This window comes from Synchiropus splendidus, chromosome 19 (genome assembly GCF_027744825.2).
Source record: "Synchiropus splendidus isolate RoL2022-P1 chromosome 19, RoL_Sspl_1.0, whole genome shotgun sequence".
In the NCBI taxonomy this organism is placed as follows: domain Eukaryota; kingdom Metazoa; phylum Chordata; class Actinopteri; order Syngnathiformes; family Callionymidae; genus Synchiropus; species Synchiropus splendidus.
This window is the reverse complement of record NC_071352.1, coordinates 16,709,605-16,725,741: the sequence shown is the minus strand read 5'-3', so window position 1 is coordinate 16,725,741 and position 16,137 is coordinate 16,709,605. Positions and strand designations below refer to the sequence as shown.

The 16,137-nt window shown below is 49.7% G+C and overlaps 3 protein-coding genes across 10 annotated transcripts; 1 reads left to right on the top strand and 2 right to left on the bottom strand.

Moving 5' to 3' along the window:
- Positions 1 to 426: 426 nt before the first annotated feature.
- On the top strand, positions 427 to 6,254 carry bcat2 (branched chain amino-acid transaminase 2, mitochondrial). Of its 8 annotated transcripts, XM_053851081.1 has the most exons (12): positions 621 to 1,969; positions 2,070 to 2,204; positions 2,273 to 2,310; positions 2,492 to 2,692; positions 2,755 to 2,865; positions 3,880 to 3,999; positions 4,061 to 4,224; positions 4,287 to 4,429; positions 4,504 to 4,589; positions 5,416 to 5,556; positions 5,631 to 5,705; positions 5,780 to 6,254. In XM_053851081.1, exons 1-12 carry the CDS (start codon positions 1,948 to 1,950, stop codon positions 5,819 to 5,821), a joined length of 1,278 nt encoding a protein of 425 aa, XP_053707056.1. In that variant the 5' UTR covers positions 621 to 1,947; the 3' UTR covers positions 5,822 to 6,254. The 8 variants fall into 8 exon arrangements, with proteins under 8 accessions (XP_053707060.1, XP_053707056.1, XP_053707063.1 ...); XM_053851085.1 differs by lacking the exons at positions 621 to 1,969; positions 2,273 to 2,310 and adding an exon at positions 427 to 576 and having other exon boundaries at positions 2,133 to 2,204; XM_053851088.1 differs by lacking the exon at positions 2,273 to 2,310 and having other exon boundaries at positions 621 to 1,374; positions 2,133 to 2,204.
- On the bottom strand, positions 4,080 to 9,272 carry ifi35 (interferon-induced protein 35). Its single transcript, XM_053851089.1, has 9 exons — positions 9,055 to 9,272; positions 8,906 to 8,983; positions 7,777 to 7,935; positions 7,580 to 7,696; positions 7,369 to 7,513; positions 7,198 to 7,307; positions 6,946 to 7,129; positions 6,592 to 6,701; positions 4,080 to 6,529 (listed from the first exon to the last, which is right to left on the bottom strand). The coding sequence occupies exons 1-9, from the start codon at positions 9,220 to 9,222 to the stop codon at positions 6,335 to 6,337; spliced, it is 1,266 nt and encodes a 421-aa protein (XP_053707064.1). The 5' UTR covers positions 9,223 to 9,272; the 3' UTR covers positions 4,080 to 6,334.
- A 471-nt stretch (positions 9,273 to 9,743) lies between these two features.
- On the bottom strand, positions 9,744 to 13,775 carry rpl27 (ribosomal protein L27). The gene is made up of 5 exons (XM_053851178.1): positions 13,717 to 13,775; positions 13,157 to 13,239; positions 10,774 to 10,943; positions 9,904 to 10,014; positions 9,744 to 9,830 (listed from the first exon to the last, which is right to left on the bottom strand). The coding sequence occupies exons 2-5, from the start codon at positions 13,235 to 13,237 to the stop codon at positions 9,782 to 9,784; spliced, it is 411 nt and encodes a 136-aa protein (XP_053707153.1). The 5' UTR covers positions 13,238 to 13,239; positions 13,717 to 13,775; the 3' UTR covers positions 9,744 to 9,781.
- Between the last annotated feature and the right edge of the window lie 2,362 nt (positions 13,776 to 16,137).

The window sequence follows — 16,137 nt, the reverse complement described above, 5'->3', positions numbered from 1 at the left end:
ACAAGTAGAACGACACCCTAAAATAAACTATCTCTATTTACTATCTGTAACTATTTGTATGTTGGTTTTAAAAAATGTAAATGTAGGCGCTAAATATGGATGTAAAGAAAACAACATTACCCGCGTTTCCACCTGGTGACGTCACTCCCGTCACAAGCTTGAGCGTAAATAAGGAGCCGTCAATTACAATGCTGTCCCGCCCCTCCTCTCCACCAATCAACGCCCTCCGCTCTGACCTCATTGACTTCCCCGAGTGGCGTCAGCAGCCAATCAGACGGCCCGCACGCGTCACGCCCCTAACCCGCATTAATGTGTTAAAATACCAACACGTGTGTTCAATTTAACCTACGACACTTTGACTGATCCCCCGTGAGACTCGCTGTTACCCCAACACGCCGCGGTGCTTTTAACAAGATTTTAACCGGTTCATTTGATCACTTCCTGTTGTGTTCCGTGTGATTGTTCCACTGAACGGCGGCGTGTTGGCGAGTGTCCAAGCGGAACTGAAGTGCGGCCGCTTGTTTCCACCCGAGCAGACCTGGTTAATCATCAGCAGAGATGGCAGCGCTCCGCTCGGTGAGTCCCTGGACGGAGCTGATGTCTCCTCTTATCTGCGGCGTGCGTGTTATTCATTGACGGGGTCGGAAGTGTGTCAACTGATGCCCGCACTCGGAGATGGCTCGTGTTTAAACGCTGCTGCGTTCAGGGCCAGTCGTGAACGGGAGCGCGCGGACGCTGAAACCGAATCCTATTGAGGAAAGCGCTGGATTTAAAAAAAATATTGCCACTTTCGAAGAAATGTGAAAGAAATTCGCGAGTTCTGGTGCCCGGTTCGAATGATTGTGGATCCGTCTTGGTATCGGGGTGCTTTTTAACCGGCTTCACGCCCGGTCTCTGGCATGTCACTCATGTAAAGGGTGGCGAACCACAACGATTCGCTCGGCAGCAACTTCTGAATGACGCCGAACTAAGACACTCGGCATCTCAAAGTCAGTGCGAACTGGCCATTTCCAATGATTAGTTTGCGGTAACCTCACGCGTTCGCCTGTGTATTGCTTTTCCATGTTCTGTGTCGTGACGTAACCGTCTGTCGCGGTTGGCGTGATCCGAGCCAACTCTGCCCAAACTTGCGTCAGCTCGCCCCCGTTACTGGCCCGTCACTGGCCGCTGTAAGCACAGCATTTGTGGGTAGGGTTTGGACTGGCACTGCTTTGTGGCTTCGCAATGTTCATCCAAGTCAAGGAGGGACCAGGTGATGGACGTCCGTGAGGAGAGCCGATGGCTGTTGTCACGTGATCTTGCCTTTGCTTGATCGCGCTCTTTTTAGGACTTCAATCTGCCGTCATGAATGAGATGAGGCTTTAAAAGAAACATGTGAGACGTCCGTTCTGATCGCGAACTTGTCCGTCACCTTGACCTGGTTCTATTCCGAGTGAGTCACCCGACACACACCGCCGGAGTCTGAGCCCGAGTTGGACCCGAACCTAAACGCCCGCTGATGTGAATGTTTATGCCGTCTTTTAAGTGTTAGGGTTGGTGACGTCACGGTCGAATGAACAAGACAAACGACTCGACAGCTTTCATTTGTCATTGACGTCGAGATGTCGGTGTTGTTCTGCAGGAAAACACGACACTGAACCGCACTGTGCGTGTTTATCCATGTGGTGATGCGCTGATTGACGGTCGGCTTGACCAATCAGCGCGACGCTCTGTGCCGCTTGGCCAATCAAACTCGAGTCCCTTTCCGATTATTCTTCAGCGTCTGTGGAATGCCTTCATTTCACCCCAGAAATTTGAGTTTAAAAAAAAAATTCTGCCAGTCGTTCTCGTTGTTGGTTAGTTCAGATCTTCCCGTTCTGTGTGAAACGCTTGGTTTGACTTGGAATCGAGAGTGGAATTACGGTCAGGGGCGGGGCTTATTCGTCCGATGACACCGGAGGAAGTTGGATGCCGTTAATTTGTCAGACGCGTGAGTCACCGCCGCCCCAAACACATTGTTGAGCAGCCGCCGGGTGAAGCAAGGCGACGCTTCGTCTGAATGTTTTCCGTCATGAATATTTCCTCTTCAGCACTGCAGCGGAGTGCGAATGGAAAGCGTGTCAACCGAGTCGCTAAACGCCTGTCTCCCGCAGCTTGTCCACCGACGCCTCGCCCAGACGCTGACCTGCTCCGTCTGGTCGCAGCGGCTCGCCAGCTCCTTCAAGGTGAGAGGTCACGTGGGGCGGGCAGGTACCGTGGCTCCTGACTGAAGCTGCCTGGTGTTCTGTCGCAGAGGTCCGCAGCCAGGAGGCGGGGGGCTTTTGTTCCTCGGTCCGAGCCTGGATAAGTTCCGAGTCCTCACACTTGCTCCTGCTGCTTGACTCTTGTAATTGCTCCTCTGAATCACCGGCCCCGGCCGGCTGACTAACCGCTTCCTCGCATGACCAATCCACGGCGCCTCCTCTGCTCCGCTTCCGTCTCTCCCCTCTGACCCCCACCGTGTCCGCCGCAGGCCTCCGACCTGAGAGTGGAGCCCAGCGCGGCGCCCAAGCCCCGGCCCGACCCCTCCTCGCTGGTGTTCGGGAAGCACTTCTCGGACCACATGCTGACCATCAGCTGGTCGGAGGCCGGCGGCTGGGAGGCGCCGCAGATCAAGCCCTTCCAGAACCTGTCGCTGCACCCGGCCAGCTCGGCGCTGCACTACTCCATCGAGGTGAGACTCGCGGTCCAGACGCGCGTGTCCCGGGTCCGACCCGCTTCTCTCTGCTCCCGCAGCTCTTCGAAGGCATGAAGGCCTTCCGAGGCGCCGACAACCACATCCGGCTCTTCCGGCCCATGCTGAACATGGAGCGGATGCACCGCAGCGCCGACCGCAGCTGCCTCCCGGTGAGTGATGCCAGTAACGCGTTACTCTAGTGTCATCTAACGCGTTGTTACTGTTTCAAACACAGTAATCCAATTACAGTCACTGACCTGAGTCACCGTGCCTTACTATTGCTGCCATTGTCGGGACGCGAAACATGACGTGACGTCATGAGCGGGACACGCCACTCACGCTTCCAACACGCGGGCAGCTCCCGCTGCACGGCGGGAAATAACGGAGGCGTGAGACGCGCGTTTCTAGCTGGAAACGCAGCCACTACTTTGAATCAGTGTCTGCTGTAGATGACGCTATCAACCCTGCAACGTCCAGCAACGCGCGGAAATCACCTGTTACAGAGAGCGAAAGAAGTCGCCTCGCAAATGTGTCGAAAGTGCGGACTCAAAACGGTGTACCGGTTAGTTAAATGACACTTATGATAGATTTTTAGAATTTTTTTCCTTCGATGCAGGAAGATACGGTCCTGATGTGATGTACCGATGTTGCATTTTCTCTCGAAAGTCAGAAATAAAACGATCCTCCGGCGCGACGGAGCGTAGCGGCGAGTAACCGCAGCCACTTCAGTGCAACTACTGCCCCCAGGTGGCCAACAGGAGACACGACACCCTGAGACTTGATAAACGTCTGTCTTGTAGGGGTAAAATAATGGGACAATCCCTACATTCCATTATGTAAATGACAATGTATCACTTTGTTTTGTTTTCATACTTGTCACTTTTTGTGTGATCTTTCGCTCCAATGGGTTCGACTGTCAAAGCAAAACATTGACTGTACATTCACATCACTGGGATGGTGCCAAAAACTGACCCCCAGACGTGGGAACCGCTGGAACTCACAAGATATTGTTGAGGCGATGACAGCTGTCGTCGGCTGCCAAATGTTTCAATTCAAGTCATCAAGTTACTCTTAGAGGGAGTAATCAGTAGTCGGATTACTTTGCCAAAGTAACTGTGGCGGGTCACGTGACTGGGGGAAGGCGGCGGCTGAGCCTGTGTGAGTCTGTGCTCCTGCCGTTGCAGCTGTTCGACAAGGCAGAGCTGCTAGAGTGCATCAGGAAGCTGGTGGAGGTGGACCAGGAGTGGGTGCCTTACTCCCAGCAGGCCAGCCTCTACATCCGACCCACCTTCATCGGTACTGAGGTGAGCGCCTCAGGGTTCTGCTCTGGGAGGCGCATCGCTGACCCTCCGCCCCTCTCTTCAGCCCTCGCTGGGAGTCAGTCGCGCCGGACAAGCCATGATCTTTGTCATCGTGGGCCCGGTGGGGCCGTACTTTGCCACGGGCTCCTTCAACCCCGTCTCTCTGCTGGCCGACCCCTCCTTCGTGCGGGCGTGGAAGGGTGGCGTGGGCGCCTACAAGATGGGAGGGTGAGTCTGGCACTGAGCCGTGGGTCTGTGAGTGACGCTGCCGCCGTGGCTCTGCTCCTCAGGAACTACGGGCCCACCATCGCAGTGCAGAACCAGGCGGCCAAACGCGGCTGCCAGCAGGTCCTCTGGTTGTACGGCGAGCAGGAGGAGATCACCGAGGTGGGAACCATGAACCTCTTCATCTACTGGACCAACGAGCGGGGAGGTGAGGCTCACGTGACCTGACGCCGGCGTGGGCCGTGTCCTGACGCGCTCCTGTGTGTATCGGTGTGTGTGCAGAGCGAGAGCTGCTGACGCCTCCTCTGGACGGCATCATTCTGCCTGGAGTGACCCGCCAGTCGCTGCTGGACCTGGCCAGGGACTGGGTGAGGCCTCTGCCGCTCATGGACCCTGTTTCTACTCATGGTTTACTAGTCTTCCTTCTTCCTCATGTCCTTTCAGTAGTGGCTTCTGTATTTGTTTCTAATTTTTTTTTTAGAAATATTTTTAGTTGGACATTAATATGTAAAACTGAATTTCTTGGGCTGTTTTATTGTCCTAGTTTAGTCTCTTATTCCTCAACATTATTTTAGTTACAGATATGTACCTTGTCTGTATGTTGTGAGTCATTTCTTAAATTTGTATTTTTCAAATACTTTACTTGTTTCTTGTAAGTAGAAAAATATTATTCCACAAAATTTTCTAAATATTTTTTCCTTTGCAATACTGTTTTATAGTACTGACTTTCTGTCATTTTATTTTTTTTAAATATTTCAACTGCATATGAACCAGATTTTTTTTTTTTTTCAATTTAAATCCAGTAAATATTCAAGACCATTCACCTGTTCAAAGTCAGAGCAGGATGTTTTTTTTGTATTCATTATTTTTGCTTAATATTTTCAGAGTTATGCTGGAGTTTGTAGTCATTTTTTGATAGTTTTGGTGAAAATGCCATGTCTTTCCAGACAAGACATGAAAAGCAAGTTTCACATCATTATTAAATTTAAACGTTAAGTTACAAAATGCACCAAAAATGGTACAGAGCTAAGAATAATCTCATTGAACTGGTCTGTGTTTAACTCCCTATTGTGATTGTGTTGGTTTCTGTGAAGAAAACTTTTATTTATTTTTTTTTAAATCCATGAATCCCCTCGACGGAGGTCACATGACCTGCCATGATGTCGTCACAAAAGCCTGTGTGTGTGTCTCCAGGCCGAGTTCAAGGTGACTGAGCGAACGATGGGCATGCAGGAGCTGCTGCAGGCTCTGGACGAGGGCCGGGTGATTGAGGTGTTCGGGGCCGGCACTGCCTGCGTGGTGTGTCCGGTGGGCAGCCTCCAGTACATGGGCCAGGTGAGCGGCGGCGGCCACGGCTGGCTCCTCTTCCCCCTCCTCCTCTCCTCTGACAGCGCCCTCTTGTCTCGCAGACCTATCAGATCCCGACCATGCAGAACGGTCCGGACCTGGCCAAACGGTTCCACAAAGAGCTAACGGACATTCAGGTGAGACACGGCGACCTCTGACCTTACCTTAGGCCCCGGCGGCTCCTCTGACAACGGCTCTGGCTGCTCCACAGTACGGCCGGACCCCGAGCGACTGGGCGCCCCTGGTGATCTGAACCTTGTAGCACAGATGCCCTTCACGCACACTCACTCTCCTGCCCCCTGGTGGACGGATGCGTCTCCGCGGTGGAATGTAGCGACTGGATTTTAACGGTATTTTATGCAGAGTCATATTTTAGGGGATTAGTTTCTTCCATAGCACAAGTGGCTGGTTTTCATGTCAAACTTGAACTATTTTAGACGTCGGACCTTCCTGTCTCCGGGAGCCGACTTTTAGCTGTTTAAACTGTACCTGTCCTCACGGGGGCGCTGTCACCTGTCACGGCTGAGATTCTGGGCACCAGTTTGAGATTTTAAATTATTGGATGTCTTCCGAAGCGTGTGTGAATGTGTCTATCGTCCCTCTGAAGTGCCTACAGACGTTGACCCTCGACCCCCGTGACCTTCTGTTACGTTCTTTTGTTTTTACAATAAAGTGGTCTGACTGTGTTCCAGTTTGGCGCTTTATTCGTGGACAAACCTTTAGCTAGCAGCGACGTGACGTGGGCTCAGATCCCGCCCCTTCGTCCTCACTCCTCTTTGACGCTCTCGAACTGCGCCATCGCTTGGTGACCGAGGGGATTGTAGAGGATGGCTTCGATCTCCCCGCCGCCGTTCCCGCTCTTCTGGAAGTGGATCTCCAGCAAGTCCTGGAGGGTCTCCTGATCCATCACGTCCGGGATCCCGGTCAGCAGGACGGTGCGAGGACACGGCATCAGCTTGTTCTGCAAGACCGACGAGAGTCGGACGGGAAGCTGGGTCGACGGCAGCGGGAGGCGCGACTCACCTGGAGGTCGGAGGGTCGTCCGTGCAGGAAGGGCGTGACTCGGACTCGGTGCGTCCTCTTCTGCTGCAGCTGGATGTCGTGGAACTCCGTCTCCGTCAGACCGGCTGAGACTGGAGGCGCAAACATCCTCAGCTGGGCTCGGTCTGGTTTTACTTATGATATTTAGTAAACTTTAAAGTGACTGTTCAAGTGTGACAGCTAGAAGCTGCACGTGCCTCGTAAGTATGAAGAAACACTGTTTGCGCCACAGATTAGCATTTGCTGGGGATTGTGTTGCCAAAGCATCTAGCCTAGCTAGCAGCACGCGGGGCGATGCCACGTGCCTGGAGCAGCTCTGCGTCGCGGCCCACTCACCGTTGTCGTCCACAAACGTCACCACAACCGTCCCGGAGTCGCCCAGCAGCTCGCACTCCTCCACTTCGCCGCCGCCGTGCCGTTTCTTGGCAAAGTGGATCTGCAGCTTGTCGAGCAGGATCTCGGGGTCCATGTCGGGAAGGTCAGAGATCAGGATCTTCTTCCGACTCACTTCAGTGTGGATCTGTGTGTCGGAGACAGACGTGTTCAGCGAAGGCGATGCCCAGGCGAGCGGCGTCGCTGCAGCCGCACCTGGACGCGCCGGGGCAGCAGCAGATGCAGGGGCCCGGCCTCCACCGTCATGCGACAGTCCTCCCCCAGGCTCACCGTGTGGCGCCTCATCTCCACCACCTTGGACGCAGCTGGAGGACCATCACCCGTCAGTGTCGCCCCAACCTGACCCTCCACCTGCCCGTCCCTCACCTGCCGCCTCCTCGAACGTGACCAGTGCCGTCCCTCCTTCCATGGGGTAGAGGATCTTGGCCTTCATGCTGAAGACCTTGCCGGGGGTCACGTCGCTCGTGCGCCCGTGGAATACCACCTCCCTCTGTGGCGCGGCCTGGAACACCTGCCGGCACAAGCACAGGCTTCAGCGGGGTCATGGCTCCGGGACCTGGGCGGCGTGGCTGCGTACGCTGGCCTGCTGCTTCAGGAGGCTGCTGGCGCACTCCTCCTCGGCCAGCGCCGCCGTGGCCTCCTGGATGGCCAGGGTCAGGGCCGCCTGCTCCTCCTGCAGCTGGCTCAGCTGGACCTGCCAGAACGTTTGAAACGGTACATGTCAGACAGCGATGTCTCCACTGAAGACGCTGTTGAGTGAAGACAAGGGCTCGCCTTTTCATGTGACAGCTGTCGCTGGAAGTCTTCCTTGTCTGTCTTCAGACGCTGGGTCAGTTTCTCCGAGCGCTGGTTGAAATCCTGGCTCAGTTTGCGCTGCTGGTCTCGATCTGCTGCCAGCTGCTTCTGCTCTGCCAGCAGCTGCGTGTGCCGCTCCTGAACACACACACACCACCCGCCATGAGATCAGACTCAAGGTGGGTCGACTACACCCGGTGAGTCAAGACCACCAGCTGAAGAGCGAGCGACCACACCTGCACCACAGGGGGGCGCCGCTGCTGACTGACGGCAATGTAAACGATCAGAATCTGCCGAGGTCAGTGAGGAGCCCACCAACAAGGAGAAGTGCTTCAATGAACAAAAGAATTCTATTCATAACAATAGCAATAATAATACGAGTAACATTAATAATCATGATCATATCATACAAATAAATAATATCCGTTAATAATTGTAATCATAATACTAATAATTAATTAAACCCAATAATAATATTATCGTAATCATAATACCAGTGACAATAATAATAAAACTTAATAAATAATAATTATATTAGCATAATACTCATAACAACCAGCACCAATAATAATAATAAATAACAATTATAATAGTAACAATCATAACATTAATAATAAAATAAAATGACTAATAATAAACAAAAACAACAATAATAATAATACCAGTAACAATAATCATGAATAACAATAATAATAGTACTATAAACTAAAATAAAAATAAGCAACAATAATAAAAGCGTTTTTAAACAACGTTTGCTAATAAAAACGTTTTAAAATCAAATCACTTCCTTTTCAGTGGTGTTTGCAGAGAAGCCTGAAATTGTGATACAGATGAGTCCAGTCAGCTCCTTTGGTTTTTAAGTGACTTCCGTCCATATGTATTTTGCCACTGCCGCCGCACCCTCTGCTCAGAGTAGCGCACGCCCTCACCAAACCTGACTCCGACTCATTCCGAGATGTGACGCCATCGTGTCACATTCCGACCGATCACGAGTGGGCGACACCTAGTGGCGTCATACGACATCAACACAAGGGTAACACAAGTAACATTCTCCGAGACGCAGCTCCGAGACCAAGTCAAATCGCGGCACGCTCGAAACGAACTTTACCTTGTAACTTTGGATGAGCTTTCTCAGTCCTTCCTCCGTCTCCTGCTCCACACCGTCGTCGGTCACCAGGGAGAAGTCCTTCAGAGAAGCAGTGGAGGAGAAAGTCACAGTTATTGTGGCTCCATGCTGAGACGCCTGAACGGACTCACCTCGTCAGAAGACATGTCGACTCGCGCAGGACCAGAGAAGCAGCCGAGGAACCGGGCGACTGGTTTCCTTCCCACCAGGCGAGTTCGTCCTGCTGTTTCCTCCGGGGCGAACTTCTCTTTCACTTTCTGTTCATCACAAACAGAAACCAATCCGCCAGAGGGCGCCATCGGCGCACGCTGCCTTCAAGGACAGTATGACATTTTAATCCGCTGCTCTCACGGAGATGACGCGTCAACGTTTCATGCTTCACCAACAGGTGAGCGGAAACGCGGGACTCTCAGCTGGTTTAGACAGCAGCCGGAGTCAGTCGTTAATGTACCGACAGCTCAGACAGAGCGCCCGCCCCCGCAGGTCAACCTCTGTCACCGCTCGTGAGAGTGAAGTCATATTGAAACCACGAGTAGCGATGCTTAGTTTCTCTCTGACACGAGGTGGAAAGTCCCCACTATTGTGTACTTTCAGCGACTATCTCAGTTTGGACCAGTGGGTGGCGCAGCCACTGCGGAGCCGCAGACACCGGAGCTTTTTAGAGCCACGTCCATCACACAGCTTGATCTCAGTTCTTTGGTCCCATGTTTTAACTGAGCTTCAACAAGGTCCACCTCAACCCTTCCATGCTCCAGTACAACACATTGGACGACTGTAAATCAAGTTGCAGACCGACATGTCAATCAAGACTCAAGCCAAGTGGAGTTTTTGAGACATTTATTGAGAAACCAGGTGAACTTAGAATCGCAGCTTCTGGAAGAACCACTTGTTCTTGCCTGTCTTGTACCTGCAGACACAGAAGAGTGAATCAGCGTGAGAACCACAGAGCCTCGCCCAGCCGGACTGGACGCTCCACTGACCTCTCCTCAAACTTGACCTTGGCCTCTCGCCTGGCTTTGCGCTTGAGGGCGGGGTCTCTGAAGACATCCTTGTTGACGACAGCTTTCTCCAGAGGAATGTCCACAGAGTATCTGCGAGGAGAGCAAAGCCACACTCAAACACCGGGGGATCCGCGGCGACGACTATCAAAATGCTTTCACCTCTCAGGAGAACACTGCATGATGACAAACAACCCGCCACACAGTCACATGACAGTAAGAGACGAATGACTTGAGCAACTTTTACGTGTGTCATGAGATATTAGATGGGGACAGAAGAGCTACTGTCAGGCGATCATGCGGGTCCTTCAGGTCACAGTGAATTTATATCACAGATTGACAGCGATCAAACTCACACCAACTTCAAAGACCTTCACGCCAGAATGACCCACAACCCAAAGAGGTCCTGCACCACGGAGCTCGCAGCTTCAAACCGTCATCTACACTCATCGAGCATCTCAGTTCACCTTGTGGTTTAATAGTTGGCTTAAAACCAAATAAATCTGCTCTGTAAACTCTGATGAAGGGTCAGTGTTAAGGAGCAGCTGAGGAAGGTGAGATGTTGCCAGCCAGGCTCAACAGCACAAGAGTTTGTTCTCCTGGCTTATAACCTGTGACAAAGACGAAACCCAGAAGAAGATCAACAGTAACATTGTACTCAAGCTGATGGACTGAGCGCCTTGCTGCACTTGAATTCTCTCCTGAAAGCCAAGTCATGTCTTCACTGATGTTACAGTGAGTTTCATGCTTATGGAACCACCACCCAGTCGTGTTCCATCAATACACAACAGTGAGATTCTTGGTGCATGTTTGCTGCTTCAGAAAGGCACATGTCAGCAATACAACACTGACCTGGTGGGCATGAGGTGGTTGTAGTTGTACACTTTAACAAAAGCCTTGATCTTCGACCTCTTGGCAATCTTCTTCTTGCCCATGGTAGTGGTCACCTTGCGGGGGTAGCGGTCGATGCCAGCCACCAGAGCGTGGCTGTAGGGACGGTCGCTGGTTCCATCGTCAATGTTCTGCAAGCAGGAGAGGCAGGTGAACGGAGGCGCTCAAGAGGAATCAAACTCCAGTTCTGACGCTGCGTGATTTAACAACTTCAGAAGATGCAGAATTTGGCGAATGATACGACGACAGCACAGACTGGACTGGTGGTGATGGCAACACTGCCAGCTGACAACATGTGAAACATGGCTGAACAAGAGATAAGAGAGACAAGTCCATCACATGTTGGGAAGCAGCAGACTCCAACTTAAAGACCAGAACTACGAGTCAGTTTAGTCAGTTAAGAGACACTGAAGCGTAGACGTGCAGAACTAAAGTGGCAGTCCATACTGTCTGATGATCTGGACTAAATGTCTTATCTCCACATTTGCTTCATGTATCTCTACAGCAGGGGTGGCCAACCAGTCACAGGCTAAGAGCCACATAGTTTTACTTTGTTGCTGAAAAGAGCCACATTCTACAAATATGTGAGGACAATGAATAACAGGTGAAACACATGCCATACGTTTAGTTTAGGGAATGACAAAGTTTGGTGAAGAGCCGCATGAAACTGGGAAAAGAGCCGCATGTGGCTCGGGAGCCACGGGTTGGCCACCACTGCTCTACAGTTACAATACTACTATGTGTTCAGTGAAAACAAAGTTTTACAACAGCTGATGTACTACAAATACTAAACCAAGTTAATGTGCAATAACAAAACTGAATAAGAAATAAAACAATGCCTGTGGTCGCAGCTGCCCGCTGAAGGATGTCATCACTTACGAGGCATCATGAGCAGCATGTACATGCAGTTGACTTTGCAACGTTAACACCTGGGACGTTCATATCGCAATACAAGCACGATAATAAAGACATCGTTCAGCCCTGATACACAACATGCTGCCCATGAAACAAAAAGCTCTGAGATGAACCGCAATTACAAAAGTCAGTCGATAAATAAGAACACTACCACACAATGAGCTGCGGCAACTTACACACGATACCGCCACGATGACAATTCTGCATTTCACGATGAATTTGATAAACACACGGCTCACTCCTGCATTGGACTTAAAACACGGGAACATGACAAGACCGCGACGGCACATTGCGCTCTCCAGCTCTGCAGCCTTTGACAGCTGACACCGGCGTGTGACAGTTATGGAGAGTGTGGTGGACTTTGCTTCACCATGGCAGTGATGACACTGGTCGATTCTGAGTCTCAGGATCCGTGTTTATTTGATGAGATGGAGTGGTCCTCATAGGTTCTCTGACGCGCTCGTCTGTCTGTTTGTCTGGCTGTTCACATCATCACATGCAGGTCTCTCGCTGCGCTGGTGAAAATAGTTGGATATTTGACGGAGCTCCGCTTCGGTATTGGCGGCAGCATCCTCTTCCGCGTCCCCATTAGGCTTCACTGATCGCGGACACTCTCACAGGCAGCGTTAAGGCTAGGAGGCGCCATCAGTTAGGCACCATCAACAAATTCTAAAGCCTCAAAGTATGAGTGACATCTTCAATAAGGCCATGGAATACAAGCATTTTAGGAGAGAGAATTGTGAAAATTGAGTTTCTGATCTCTGCACTTAGTTCACTATTCTATTGAAACATCAACAAATAATGATGTTGGAGACAAACTCCACTTATACTTTTCATCATAAAACAGTTTCAGGGAGACTATAGTGTCCAACACATGGAATAGAATGTAATGTATCTATTAAAATTATCGTGATCGCTGAAATAACAACATTTAGCGCGACAATTTTTTTGTCCATATCACTCATCCGTAATTCAGACACATGCAAACATCTATTAAAAATACATACACCAAATTTGCCCACTGTGGGAGGAATAAAGGCGGCCGAATCTAATCTACATGAGTTTTGAACAACAATCTCAGTAACATCTGACCACTGACAGGGTTTTCACACCCATCAGTCAGTCCATGAAAGATGCTGGTGCCACTGATCTGAGAGAACAGGACAGTAGACACACCATGCCGTCTACTCACAACAGTGCTTCATCCAAAATCTATAGAAACACTTTGGCTTCATGGTTCACCACAGGCAAAAATAAAAACAAGCCTCTCTCAAACGTACAGTATGTTTCTAATACATGTCTGCGTCTCGGTTTTAGTGCCATGTAGAAAACAAATGTAATTTATCGCAACTTCGCTGTGGCGCTAACGCACTGACACGACACACGAAACATCCAGTCACATCTTAGCTGAAGTCAACTGCGAGCTTACCTTGACGATGACAGCTTTGCGGCCGGCGTAGCGTCCAGCCAGCACCATAACGGCCTTCCCAGGCTTCATGAACTTGCCCATGTCTGTCACAAAACACACAAACTATAAATTGAATAATATAGTACGACAGTCTTCACACCGGAATTGATTCAGTGACTGCGGTCCCGTTCGAAGGTGCTAGCAGACCTGGGTCAACTCTGGCCGGGAGAGGAGCGGTGTCATGTATTGACTTCAGATACTAACATGCAGGACATACTCTGAAGCAAATATATTAAGATTCCATGACACGCAAACACTATAAAACCAATGAGGCGTAAAACAGTTGGTTCCAAACCGAAGGCTAGGCTAACGCACGCACAGGTCTGCCATGTTGGAATCGCCGCTTGGCGACCGCTGTGCACAAATTGAGGAGAATAACGTCTCGTTTACGATAAATACACCAAATCAAGGCAGCATCTTGTGTATTAGAAGGCTGACAATGAACCTGGGGTGAAGACGCGAGGCCAAAGAGCACAGGAAAGTCGATGTTGTGGGATGTGTTTGTAAGATAATTCACTTACCGATGCGCTTCTATGGCCACCGCTAAAAGGAAAGGAAGTTGAGAAGGCTAATGTGAACTTTGACTCGCGAGGAGCTACGTCACTTCCGGATACATATAACGCCGAAAACTAAGACGCCGAAGATTAAAATTGCAATTTAAACACCAAACCCTCAGCGCGTAAATATATCAAATGATGCGTATTTATTTCAGTTTATATTATATAACAGTTTATTTTATAATTTTATTCAGTGAAGAATTAGTTTGGATTTCAAATGTAGTTTCAAGTTGCTACATTAAGAGTCGCTCGTCGATGTTCAGTTATGACACTGTAAATGACATGAACTTAAAAGCCTGTGTTGTTTTTTTTTTTTACATTTTTCGGCTCATAACATTTGGTTTCAAGACACATGGGGAGGAGGGGACCAATGAGTAGCAGTGCAAACACAAGCTAACGGTGACATAAAACCTGTTTTATGTCACCGTTTTTTATGATTTATTTAAATAGATTTTTTTTTATTAAAAACGTAATCATGAAAACATTTATGTACATATACACGGGCCATTTGTGTCCCACATCATGCAGCACGGCGGCCCGCCACTTGATGTCCAGTTGGGTCGAGGAAGTGGTGTGTCTTCCGGCTATTCATGCTCGGCTTTACAGCAGTCTGTAGTTCAGTTCTGTGGAACTACTCACCGCAGGAGCACATGCATCTGAATCAGACATGAAAACTGGGGAGGTTTAATCAGATTGAAGAGCAAAAGTGCCCACCTATGCGCAGGTACCGTCTTCAGGCAAGAGACGTCACCAAGGTGACGAGAGAGAGGAGGACATCCTCACACTCTGAGACACTCAGACAGGCACCTGGGGAGTAAACGAAGGCTGAACCCGCCGGCTGCCATGAGTGTGTGTGTGTGTGTGTGTGTGTGTGTGTGTGTGTGTGTGTGTGTGTGTGTGTGTGTGTGTGTGTGTGTGTGTGTGTGTGTGTGTGTGTGAAAGCGCTCACTCAGCTGGCATCCACTCACGGAGGGCAGAGGCTGTGAACGCAGCTGACGCAGCAGTGTCCGCACCAACGCAAGACAGAACACAGAAAACACAAGAGGATTATGGAAGACGTACGGCGATATTGTGGCGGTCACTCACATCGGAACAGGATCCAGGGGTGAGGTTTGGGATGTTGTTATTGTTTCGTCTTCTCAGCACACCGCAGACACAGGCCTGAAGACTGATCTTCCCCTAACAGTAGTGAATGCGTGAAGCCATCTCCAACCTCAGACCAAGAGCCACAGACTCAGACTTCTACTGAGGACTGAAGGAGTCCACAAATATTTGACTGACTAACAGTCCCCATTTCTCAGCAGCTATGAACTGCTCTGAAGCCATCCTTCACCATGAATCCTTATTTCCTGGAAGCGCTTCACTGGCCATCACGCTGGCCAGCACCTCAGACGGCGCTGGCATCTCTCAGCCACCAGGGACCGTGGTGGGTTCCGGCCCAGGATAATTGTTTAATGAATAAATGTTTGCCCCAAAATCCTGGCAAAGGCAACATCAAAGAGCAGGCCGGCCTCTTTCAGGGAGAATCAGACAGAAGGATCCGGTTTGAAAAGGCGTCATGAGTGAAAGAGTAGAGTCAATGAAACTCCCTTGAAAACACACATGAAACGATGAATTCATCTACGTGACAGCAGCAAGGTGATGTACACCGCGTGCGAGCGGGCGCTGATCTCTGACACCTGACCCCCGAGGCACCGCGCCAACGTGACAGCCCGCTTTTTTCATTTTCAGAGACGCACAACCTGCGCTCTGACATCTCTGGTGACATGAGCAGCACAAAATTTCAGCTCCATCATCAGAGCCTGGGGGGAGGGAAGAGGACAAAGGGAAAGCCGATATCAGCATGAATGACCGTCAGCCTCATTGTGTTCCTGCTTTTTAATTCATCCAGTTGGGTGCGAAATTTCACGGTGAGTATCGGTGCGATACAGATATTTTGAGCTAAAAGTCTTTGAAGTCAAACTTCTTTTTTTCCACTGATTTTTTTATTCGATTTTCTTCAACATATAATAATAATACAAGAGCAGTATACAAATGGAAAATATGTGACATTTTTCTCCCCTATAATAAAAAAAACAAAACAAAAAGAAAACAAGAACAACAATAGAAAAAGAAGGGGTAAAAAGACTGCCATCTATTACCACGGTCAAAACAGATATTTCAAGAAACAATGTACAAAGAATATGACTTGTTCACACCAAAACAAAACCCACCAACAGACAAACAAACAAAAAGAGATGCATAGCAAAACTAAACCAATGACAACCAAAAATACACCTGTTTATCATATTTAAAATGAGGATAACTAGATAATAATTTGAAAATAATCTGGTACAAAAGTAGAAGAGAGTCTTTCCAGTAGGTTAAAAATGAGCCACAGACCTT

Coding starts and splice junctions, on each gene's coding strand:
- rpl27 (XM_053851178.1), bottom strand. CDS start 13,237: ATGGGCAAGTTCATGAAGCCTGGGAAGGCCGTTATGGTGCTGGCTGGA. Junction 10,944..13,156: donor GCAAAGCTGTCATCGTCAAG/GTAAGCTCGCAG, acceptor TCCTGCTTGCAG/AACATTGACGATGGAACCAG. Junction 9,831..9,903: donor AAGGTCAAGTTTGAGGAGAG/GTCAGTGGAGCG, acceptor CTGTGTCTGCAG/GTACAAGACAGGCAAGAACA.
- bcat2 (XM_053851080.1), top strand. CDS start 2,039: ATGTTTTCCGTCATGAATATTTCCTCTTCAGCACTGCAGCGGAGTGCG. Junction 2,693..2,754: donor CGCTGCACTACTCCATCGAG/GTGAGACTCGCG, acceptor CTGCTCCCGCAG/CTCTTCGAAGGCATGAAGGC. Junction 5,706..5,779: donor AAGAGCTAACGGACATTCAG/GTGAGACACGGC, acceptor GCTGCTCCACAG/TACGGCCGGACCCCGAGCGA.
- ifi35 (XM_053851089.1), bottom strand. CDS start 9,222: ATGGCGCCCTCTGGCGGATTGGTTTCTGTTTGTGATGAACAGAAAGTG. Junction 7,936..8,905: donor AGCTCATCCAAAGTTACAAG/GTAAAGTTCGTT, acceptor GTGTGTGTTCAG/GAGCGGCACACGCAGCTGCT. Junction 6,530..6,591: donor GACGACCCTCCGACCTCCAG/GTGAGTCGCGCC, acceptor TCGGTCTTGCAG/AACAAGCTGATGCCGTGTCC.